The following is a 10,982-nucleotide window of genomic DNA, read 5'->3' as shown; positions in this document are numbered from 1 at the left end:
AACAGCAATACAAGAAGAAGAAGAAGAAGAAGAAAAATTAACAAAGAAAATAAGATGTTTGACATGGGCTTTTGGTGATCAACTCTCATGCTCCAATTGAATGTGTAAATAGGAAGAGCAAATTGTCCATGTCTATGAGAAATTTATTGTTTCCATATCCACCAAAGGATCTGATACCAACTTCTAGAGATGTTCTAATTGAAGAATTTGAAGTTTCTAGCACCATCTACAACTTCAACCTTAGATTTGTCAATTAAAAGGCCAACTGCTAGAAGAAAGCTAAAATGAAAGACTACTAATAGAACCAAATAAATAGAGAGTGATTGATCAAAGTGTTGATTGATGATTTCGTTTTTGGTCCATTTAACCTTTTCTTTTTCTCTAAGATTGTTTACTCCAAGTTTTGCTACTATTTAAAACTGAGGAGATAGTAAAACTTCCTGCATAGATATGTGTTATTTATTGTATCATCAATAATTCTGTTGCACAAAACTTAAATTTAAGTACTCACGAACCATCAACATTGAAAAGGTTTCAATACTTTTAATTGCCCCCCCACACATACACACACACATGAATATCTCTCTGGAATAATAAAAATTAAAAATAGAATTCACACTTCTATTTTGTTAGCATACCTATATTTTAATAACAAAAAAATAATTGTTTGATAAAACAAATCCATAAAACATATCTAAAATATCATTGTTGTTATTGTTTGTTGAAGATGCTCTAAAAATACCAGTTCAAAGATGCTATTTACTAAAGACATGTGAGGTTGCATTGGAAATTAGAAAATAAAAATTAGGCCTTAAGTTGGAGTGATCTTAACTAGTCAAGAAAAATTTAAACATCAAAATCTTATCTATGTATCTATCTATATATACATATAAATACGATTTTGAATTAATAAAAGGATGGCACCAACACCATTGACACACTCACAAAAAAGGAAAAAAAAGGAGAAAGAGTGTCCAAAATACCCTTATTAAAGAATGGGACTTTTATGATTGTAGATATATTAAATAGTATGAGACACTGGGTATTGCTCTTAACTGTACAATATGCATTTTTGTTGTTGTAGCAATAGCTTTTGATTTATGATTGATGGGGTTCTAAATTTAGTTTCTTGTTGCTATTGACATGACAAAAATGCTGATCTGGCTGCTTTTTTTGACAACATGGTGATTCGTTTTTCTTGCAATTAGCACAACAAACTTGAGGATGGGGATACAACTCATTTCAAGTCAATCTGCTCATGTGTGTATTAGTATGCAAATAAATAATCAAATCTGATATATATGGTGAGATAAGAACATGAACTAGTAATGCTAGAGAAATTCTGAATTATGTTGTTTTTTTTTTTGAATTTTTTACACTTCAGGTGAATTTGGAACTATTATTTAGATGTTTGATAAGCATTTCCCATTTTTCTGTGTGGTGAGATTAGTTGATTGCCAAATTTTTGGTATGGGCTGCTTCTGTGTATAAGTATATACTTTGATACCAATATATATATAGATTCATTTCTTAATCATTGCAATTAATGAAACCACAGAGTAAGAAAATGATGTAACCTAAACTAACATACATTGTAGTAAACTTTTATTTATAAATATGTTCTGCTTAATCTATGTACTTTACAATTTGTAATAAGCTCTATAAACGTCTAACACATGATTGCATATTCCTTTTGGGTTGTGAAATGCTTGACTAATAATTGTACAGTGTCAAAAACTTAAAAGTATAATTATTCTATTTCTACCAATGAAATCTTCCATATTTACAACAATCTATTTAAATGTCAATAACTACATACATAAATATGTCTTGTTTACTTAACTAAGAACCATTAACACTAGTTTGAAAATCAATGTTTCATAAAACGATATTTAAAGTTGAATATGGTTTTTGAAATTTTACACACTGGAGGGTATTTTTCATGTCAAAGAAAGTGAAGCTGATTTGTATGTAAATGAATTTATGAATACCTAAATTTAAAAATTCTGCATTGAAGTCTTAAAATAAAATTTGAGATATTTCACTGTTTACTATTAAAATAAGGAATTTACATAAAACTGATAAGGGAAAAATACATTAAAATTCATCTTTTGTATTATTTTTATGTTATAATTTTTTATATAATGTTTTATTGTTATATAATAAACTCTTATGTGGTATTTTGAGTTTCACTATTAAATTTACATTAGGTTTAAATAGGATTTGTTAAAAAAATATTTGTTTCTTTTAGTAACTAAGATGAATTAATTTTCTGAAAACACACTTCAAAGAAACTGGACATATGTCATGCTAAAGAGTTTCATAACGCTCTCTTAACTTTGATTTTTAACTATAATTTTCCAATTCAAAACATTCCAATGTGTTTATTTTAAATTTCAACGTAGAAGTCAAACTCCTTCCTCTTTATGGTTTATCAATTATTTAAGTTTGGATGCTTTTCATCCATCCATTTGGGGTTTGTGGGTTTGGTGAAGGAATAGTGAGATGAAGTTAGGGCTTTCCCTTAATAATGCAAGGTCAGTAAGGCCCATTGAATACGAATGGCATTAAATAGTAATGGTCATTACATTGTGGTACTGAGACCCCCGCTTCTGCTGAATACGCATGGATGGATGAATAAATGAACGCCTTTACTCCATTCGTACAACCCCTACTTTCATCCATGCATTACGGTCCTCCTGCCCTTATAAGTGCCACGTGTCATCATGGCCCTCGTTTCGGTTTATAAAAATAAATAAACAAATAAATAAACAATTGCTACTTCCATAAATAAATAAACAATTGCTACTTCCATAAATAAATAAACAATTGCTACTTCTATAAATAAATAAATAACTACTTATATTTTATGTGGAAGCTTCTAGAATCTTGTAAAGCGGGGGGACATGACCTTCAATGGGTTTTGCAGTGCACAGGCTTGAGCAAAAAATTATTTATTTTTAATATATATATATATATATATATATATATATAGGATAAATCATTAACAATTATTGTTTTATATCCAACACATCAATGTATTCGAACATAGTAAGACTGGATGGAATAGAACCATTAATTTTGTAAGTGTTGAGTACAAGTGTGCGTTGTTTAGTAAAGATATTAACTAGTAATTAGGGAGAAAGCTGAATTTAGCAAAGTAGAGGAAGAGTTAAATTTAAAAACTATGTTTTTGATAGAAAATACTACAATCTTAAGGGGCATGAATTTTTTAAGAAATTGGTTTTATACGGTTTTGTTTTTGTTTTTATTTTAAATAGTTACTTTTACGTTCATTTGGTTACATATCATTGAATCATTGGTCATGGGTTATAAATCATGGATTAACTAATCCCAAGCATAATTTTTGAATTTGAAGTTTAAATGTAAACACCAGAGTTGGGAAGAAAAGCATATTATGATTTTTGGTACATGGTGCATAACCAAATTGAGTTTACTTGATTTCTTTGTATAATGTGATAGGTATTCTAACATTTACATTATTTAATTTTGGACTTTCAAATCTCAGACAAAAATTTCAATCTGATATTCTCATAAATGTTGCAAATCTATTGAAAATTTATTAGCATGGTTAATTTCAATAACTCAAATTACATTGATTTCAACTTTTTTAATGCATCATTTAACAACATAATTGAAATTAAAAACTGATTTACAAACTCCTCCTCTCTTCCTTCAAGCATTGTTTATTATTTATTTATTTATTTATTTTTATCTTTCTTTTACTTTCTTCTGTAATGTAGAAAAACTTTAAGGATTGCAATAATTCTTTTCACATCAAACTTTTAAAGTAAATTCTTTTAATATTTTTTATTTCTTAATCACATCTGATCTTGGTCTTAGCTCTGTTGTATAATTTGGTGCACCTTCCACATTTTCAATTGAAGATGCTAACTACCAGCCCCACTTCCATCATTTATTGTGTTCATTTAATTCAATTCAATTCTTTTCATTTCATTTGATACATTCATGGCCAACCATGAGCTCCAAGTGAAGTGCCTCATCAGACACAAAAAGTAATATCTCAGAGACCTACTTCCACTGGCTATTAACTCCTCCTCAATTTGTCATGTTAAAGCCCCACTTTGTGATGGACTTGCAAACCATTTGTGGGCTGAGGGAGAGAGAGCCCACAGTAAATAAACTAAGATTTTTTCATGTGTGCAGGTAGCCATCTTCATAATACACAGTGAGAGTACAACCCAATGACAGGTAGAATCCCATTCATTATTCATTTATGAATATGTGATGTATATCATTTATTTGCTTTGCCTTTCTTCCAGTCTCTCAAGCCAATTCACCCATCATATCTCCCTCAGGGCTATTGTACATCCATGAAACCTCCTCTCTTTTCCTCGTGCAATGGATTAATTGATCCCCTTCAATGATGTGAATTATACACTCTCTCACATACACTGCCTTAAGAAATCCACCCACTTTCATACACATTCACTCTTTATTGTCATATATAAATATATATATATATATATACACACACATACACACACACACACATATATATATATACACATCTAAAAGTGTGTGTGTGGATATTTTGATAGATATTTTGATATTCATTCATTCATTCACAGGGATGAATTTTTATATCGATATTAGTGCTCACTGGCTGTTTTTATTCTTTAAGGAGATTCACAAGAACCACTATTGCTAGACAAGAACAAGCAAGGGACTAGAGAGTGAGACCAAACCAGTGAGTGGTAGATTAACTTGACAGCAACAAAACAGGAGGACAAGAGAGTGCAAATGAGAATTGCACTGTTGTGTGTGATACGTCTTCATACGTGTTTTGTCATAAGCAGCAGTGAGCAGCAGCAGCGAATGAGTTTCTCTCTGGGCGACTTCAACTAAGCCAGCCGGGGCAGGAGAGGACTCTGACACGCAACAATCTCCATGTGGGAGTATTCAAGCCCCCTTTACTGGCATCATCGACCATGCATCCCATGACAGAGCATTGGCAGTTGTTGTTTATTATGTAGTTTTTGTTTGTTGGACTAGGAGGAGGGTGGTTAGAGGGCCTGATTAAGGGAGCTAAGTGGGGCCTCAGAATCTAGAAAAGTGCCGAAGGGAAACACTGCTCGGGTGGGCACGGGCTCTGCTTCACTGCAGCACAGCACAGTATGTGTCATGGGTGGGTGGTCGAGGTTGGCCAGATGGTTGGCATAAGAGACAATGCGGGGGCACTGTCCTAGGATCGCAGCTTCAAAATAATGAGCTCCCATAAATGCCCTCTTCAACTACCTTGTCTGCTTCGTCTCTCCTTGTCGCCCGGGGTTCAGGAATTCCGGTGCACCCTACCTCCTTTTCCCCCCACTCCCCCTCCCTCCCCCCACCCCCTCCTGAGGTCTCATGTTATCGCAACCTGCAGTTTGTTTTTTCCCTTGGCAGCATGGCCACGCTCTCCACACCCGAAGCAAGCGAGCTTTGAAGCTTCTTCCCCTTTGCTGGACGCATCGTTAGTCGAGGTGGGCCATCAGTCTCGTTTCGAAGTTTCCTATGTTTCATGAGTTGGATCAGCTGAGTAGTTGGTGGTGGCGGGTTCTGGATTGAGAGTTCAGTTCGTGTTCTGCTTCATCAGGCTGGTGATTTTGTTGGAGCGCTGGGAAGCTTGGCTGGACCTTGAGTCTCTCAACATCCTGTTGCAGGAGCAGTCGTGTTGAGGTAAAGGGACTAGTTGTTTTTTCTTCTTTGCAGTTGGGTCTTCGAGGTTCTGTTTCGCAGCACGCTGTGCTTAGTTCTGGATACAAGGGGTTGGGTTCGGTTTTCGAAGCTTCGGTCATATGGTGGAGGCGGCCGACGATGGTTGCTGTACATACAGCATAGGTCGGTGGTAAAGAATCTAGATGAGTTTCGTCTCCTTCTTGCGCCAGTCCGACGTAATGGACCATGGCTCGTAAGTGTGAGTTACAAGGACATGAGTATTCGAGGTGCATAGTATGCTTTTGCAGCTAACTGTGTCGAGTTGGTCAATACCTTCCGCATGCTTCGACGGGTCTATCCGAACTACTGTAGCTCATGGGAGATTTGTTATTGGGCAACTAGACTGCACTTTATTCAGTGTGCTATCGAGCATTGAGAGGGCGACTTGCTTTTCCCACGGCTAAGTGATCTTTTGTCAACTAGTTTTCACGAGGTTAAAAATACTGAAGAGGGACACAAATGTGCTTGCTAATATACTTATTACGCGTTGGGCACATCACCGGAAGAGGTTTTGCACACAGCGAGCCCAATGCTTCATGTTCCAGTGGATCTCCCCAACACGGGTGGTATTTACAGATGTGAAAGGTGCCTCGACGTACAAGTCATTTTATTATCTCAATCCACCAGAACCGACATTATTGCGTCACAAGTGTTGAGAGATTCATAGCTTCGTCCTCAGTCTCCGCTGCGCTAGAAGCTGCAAATATTTTGTTCACTCGACTCATGTCACTCATTCCATGCTTATAAGTTTTTAATTTTGTCCCGAATAAAAGAAATTACGCTACCAGATACTTGGTTTAGATAAAAGGGAGACGCAACAGTTCAAGGTTTAAGCATCTAGGCAAACTGAGAAACTCGTGAAACACGGGCGAAGATGAGTATTGGGTTTAGTGTAAGCAATGTTGGTTGAAAGCACTGAGAAGTCTAGCATGCATTGCAACTACAAGTGATGACAGTCGCAAGTAAAGGAATGATATTGGCAAATAATTTCAGGTCGCTGTAGAGGTGAATGCGGAGCAAATCAACATGGCAACTGCTAACGGGAGGCACGGGCAGCTTAGTTCTGGCACGCAACGACAAGTGCCTCACACAATGCCCGGCATGAGCCCCTTGAGCGAGAGCCTGTGGCGGGACAAGACTGATACTGGAAAGGTAGGAGATATGTCAGCGCGCCTGACATGGGTCGACTTGTGGGTTACCATTGTTCAACGTGGATCCAAGCAAGCCATTCTGCAAGGAATTACAGGTACGCAGAGAGTCACACACCAGGCAAGTTATTCATCAAAAAAAAAAAAAAAAAAAAACACTTCTCGAAACAGTTACTTCGCAGATCCTGCGCTGTGTTGGACGATGACACGTTTGGCTTTAGATTTCGCGCAATTGAGCCGTTGTGATGAACATCTCGTTGAGAATTTTAAAAGAGAAACCGATAATTACATCTAAGCAACTCTGACAACGCAGAGGGTTGCTATCGACCTGTTGCGTTTCCAGCTTTTTTTTCATGACTTGGGAAATTTCTGAGGACTAGAGGTGTTCAAGCACTGCATGGGGTTGAGATAAAAGTTGATTTTTGGTGATTTCAGGTTACGCGGAGCCGGGATCTTTCATGGCCATTATGGGTCCATCAGGGTCGGGGAAGTCCACTCTGCTAGATACATTAGCAGGTATTTAGATTCATTAAAACTCCACTGCATCGGTTCCACGAGAGATCGTTACTGTGTTGTCGTGTTAAGCAGTTACATCAGAGATTTTAGTGAGTTTGGTTTATTCAGCTGCAGTGTGGGGCTCGTGGGGTGGAAATGTCCAGGAAGACTGGCGAAGAACGCTGCGCAAACAGGACAAGTTCTGCTCAACGGTCGTCGCAAAACAACTCTGTCGTACGGAACTGCTGTAAGAACATGCACCGCATTCGAAATGAGTGAAAAACAACTCTTGGCAGGGGACCCCCTCTAAACATTCTTCACATGCAATGTCACAACTTTTTTCAGATGAATTAATGCGCTTTTTGCTGACCAGGCGTACGTGACTCAAACTGACGAACTCATAGGAACACTCACAGTGAAGGAGACGATTTATTATTCAGCCAGTTTGCGGATTCCGAGCACTGTAACGCGGTCTGAGAAGAAAGCCATAGTGGACAGCACCATTCGGGAGATGGGACTGTATGACTGCCGCAATACGCCGGTGGGGAACTGGCACCTGCGGGGGTTAAGTGGAGGCGAGAAACGACGGCTGAGCATCGCGTTAGAGATTTTGACTCGACCTCGTCTGCTCTTTCTTGACGAACCCACCAGTGGATTAGATAGGTTCGCATTCAAACTCCATGCACTTCAACCAAGCTTCAACACATTGAGAGCAGGCTAAGTTGGTTGCAAATCGTAAACACAATCAGTGATCAAGTGTGTTGAATGAACATTACTTTTCCTCCCTGCAACTGATAGATGGGGTAATTCACTTGCAGCGCTGCGGCATTTTTTGTGGTCACAGCATTGCGGAATCTAGCAAGAGATGGGCGTACCATCATTGCCTCGATCCATCAACCCAGCAGTGAGGTGTTTGAGCTCTTCGACAATCTGACCCTCCTCTCTGGCGGCAAGCTTATCTATTTCGGACAAGCCAACAATGCAATTGAGGTACAATGATCTCAGAGTTCTCACTGTCGCTGGCACTGGTAGAAATCACTCATCCTCGATTTTGGCTGGGATTGGGCTCGTGGGCATGCAACTGCGAAAAAGTTTCGATTCTCTTCCTTGTGAGGTAGATGGCCTGCATTCTATTAAACGAGGGATTGCTTGTTTGGTAACAGCATTTCACATCTGCAGGGTTCCCTTGCCCCCAACTTCGGAACCCCTCGGATCACTTCTTGCGTGCCATCAACGCTGATTTCGACCAAGTGAAGTCCAATCTGAAAGGATCCTTCAAAATAAGGGTGAGCCTGCACGTTCCCACGAGCCAGTGTGGCGAGCAGATGATTAGATTGCAGGTTTTTGTCTTGAAGATTGCGCTTCCGCATTCCACTTCTCACGTGGATTGCAGTGCTAACCATTTGTAACCTAAATCTGCCATTGCAGGACCGCGAAAGCATAGATCCCATCGACAGGATGAGTACCAACCAGGTGGTTAAGATACTCAGCGACGCATACCAGAGCAGCGACTACGCCATGGGAACTATATCGCGAATCCATGAAATTCTGCAAATGCAAGGGACGCTACTTGAAGCCGGTGGAAGTCAAGCTAGTTTCTTCAAGCAGTGCCTAACCCTCACACGTCGCTCATTCGTCAACATGAGCCGAGACATCGGCTACTACTGGCTTCGCCTTGTAATCTATATCGTCCTTTCGCTTTGCCTAGGCTCCATCTTCTACGACCTCAACACGAAATATGAAGGCATTCTGGTACGTCTGCTTCACTCTGCAAAAGTTTCTGGAGTTTCTCATTTGAAACGGTGCACATGCAGTGTAAAAATCTCTAAATGCAAGTCATTTACTCAATCCAACTCGTATCTGACAGGGAAGAGCAGGATGCATCGCTTACGTGGGCGGGTTTTTGACCTTCATGTCCATTGGGGGATTCCCATCGTTCGTGGAGGATATGAAGGTACTGATCTTCACTCATGTTCGATGGATGCGATCATCTATCTTGATGTGAAGAACTGATTCCAAAATTATGGAACAGAGAACATTGCAAGGCAGAACATAGTGACTGAACGATGGAGTTGAGTGCCTTTGTGCAGGTTTTCAACCGGGAGAGGTTGAATGGGCACTACGGGGTGCTAGCCTTCGTGATTGGCAACACGCTCTCCTCACTTCCATTCCTCTTCCTCATATCTCTCGTTTCCAGCCTCATCGTCTACTTCATGGTAGGCTTGCACCCCGGATTCGAGCACTTCGCCTACTTCGTGATCTCTCTCTTTGCTCAGGTGGCCATAGTAGAGAGCCTCATGATGGCAGTCGCAAGTCTGGTCCCCAACTTCCTCATGGGCATCATCACCGGCGCAGGAATCCAGGGCATCTTTATGCTGGTAGCAGGCTTCTTCAGGCTCATTGACGACCTCCCGAAGCCCGTGTGGCGGTACCCCCTCTCCTACATTGGATTCGACATGTATGCTCTTCAGGTAACCTCCGAAACCCTAAACCCCAAGTTGGTCATCCGGCTAGAATTTGAGATCTCTATGATATCCCTCTATCTCGAATTAGTCATCGACGGCTGCGTGTGATGACAGGGAATGTACCTGAACGAATTCATTGGGTTAACTTTCGAGAACTACGTACTGGACGGGAAGAAAATCGGTCCCCCGATTCCAGGCTGGTACGTGATCAGAGAGATGTACGGGATCAGAACCTCGATGACGAAGTGGGAAGACATCGCGGTGTTGTTCGGCATGATCATAGTGTACCGCATCATCTTCTTCATCTGCATCAAGCTGAGGGAGAATCTGGGGCCTTACATGCGCTTCAAGGTCACGCAGTACCGCACCAACAGGAAGCTAGCTCGGAAGCCCTCGGAGCTGCAGAACGTTATCCGCCCCGTGGTGACCCCAGTGGCAACTCCGCAACACGACTCCGTCCCTCTCCAATACTCTGCCAAACGACACGCACTCGAACATCACCATTAGCATTCTCTCCGACCTCGATCCACAATCTACCATTCCTGTACACCAAAAACAATCAGTCACTTTCCTGCAGGACCCCAAAATTCATTTAAACTTCCGCACCCACATCATCGAACTAGTCCCACTAGTCCACTAGTACAATTCTGATCTTGAGCCTGGAACTGTGTCCGTCAAACCTCAAGGCTCAGAATCAGTATTCAATAAACACAGGCTCTCTCTGCGAGTTCAGCGATGTGTATCAATCGCCGACACCGAGTAGGATCTCGTGTAGAACTTCATGCCCTGTCGAATCTCAGTGACGTGAACCAGTTTGACACGTGAAAAAGATTAATTGCCAGCGTTGCAAGCTTGGACTCCTCCATGAGTACAAGCATCATGTTGGACACAACTGCGGTGCAATCTGCCCCACAGCTTACTTGTAATTTTGGCCAGCATTCGCCTATCAAAATCAAATGTATGATTTGCTTTAACTCTTGCACAAATTAAGCTCGCAGATTCGTTTGAAATTAGCATTATATTGGAACAGGCGAGTTTTATTTTATTTTACTTGATTTTATTGTTTTATCTCAATTCTGACAATATTGCATTATGAGGAAATGGTTGTGATTGTCTTATCTGTTTTTAATGTTCT

The 10,982-nt window shown here is 40.0% G+C and overlaps 1 protein-coding gene across 3 annotated transcripts; it reads left to right on the top strand.

The window, feature by feature from the left end:
- Positions 1-5,187: 5,187 nt before the first annotated feature.
- On the top strand, positions 5,188-10,833 carry LOC112280717 (ABC transporter G family member 11). Of its 3 annotated transcripts, XM_024516542.3 has the most exons (12): positions 5,247-5,504; positions 5,618-5,700; positions 6,733-6,985; positions 7,323-7,403; positions 7,547-7,629; positions 7,756-8,045; positions 8,201-8,372; positions 8,546-8,668; positions 8,811-9,134; positions 9,250-9,336; positions 9,473-9,853; positions 9,962-10,833. In XM_024516542.3, the coding sequence occupies exons 3-12, from the start codon at positions 6,766-6,768 to the stop codon at positions 10,352-10,354; spliced, it is 2,154 nt and encodes a 717-aa protein (XP_024372310.1). In that variant the 5' UTR covers positions 5,247-5,504; positions 5,618-5,700; positions 6,733-6,765; the 3' UTR covers positions 10,355-10,833. The 3 variants fall into 3 exon arrangements, with proteins under 3 accessions (XP_024372309.1, XP_024372310.1, XP_090105404.1); XM_024516541.3 differs by lacking the exon at positions 5,618-5,700 and having other exon boundaries at positions 5,188-5,504; XM_090249278.1 differs by lacking the exon at positions 5,247-5,504 and having other exon boundaries at positions 5,560-5,700.
- The last annotated feature ends 149 nt before the right edge of the window (positions 10,834-10,982 follow it).

Source organism: Physcomitrium patens, chromosome 3 (genome assembly GCF_059467195.1).
Source record: "Physcomitrium patens ecotype Gransden chromosome 3, ASM5946719v1, whole genome shotgun sequence".
In the NCBI taxonomy this organism is placed as follows: Eukaryota; Viridiplantae; Streptophyta; class Bryopsida; order Funariales; family Funariaceae; genus Physcomitrium; species Physcomitrium patens.
Note: the sequence above shows the minus strand (reverse complement) of the source record. Positions and strands in the feature narration are given on the sequence as shown.

Coding starts and splice junctions, on each gene's coding strand:
- LOC112280717 (XM_024516541.3), top strand. CDS start 5,250: ATGAGCTCCCATAAATGCCCTCTTCAACTACCTTGTCTGCTTCGTCTC. Junction 6,986..7,322: donor CATTCTGCAAGGAATTACAG/GTACGCAGAGAG, acceptor TGGTGATTTCAG/GTTACGCGGAGCCGGGATCT. Junction 9,135..9,249: donor CGAAATATGAAGGCATTCTG/GTACGTCTGCTT, acceptor CGTATCTGACAG/GGAAGAGCAGGATGCATCGC.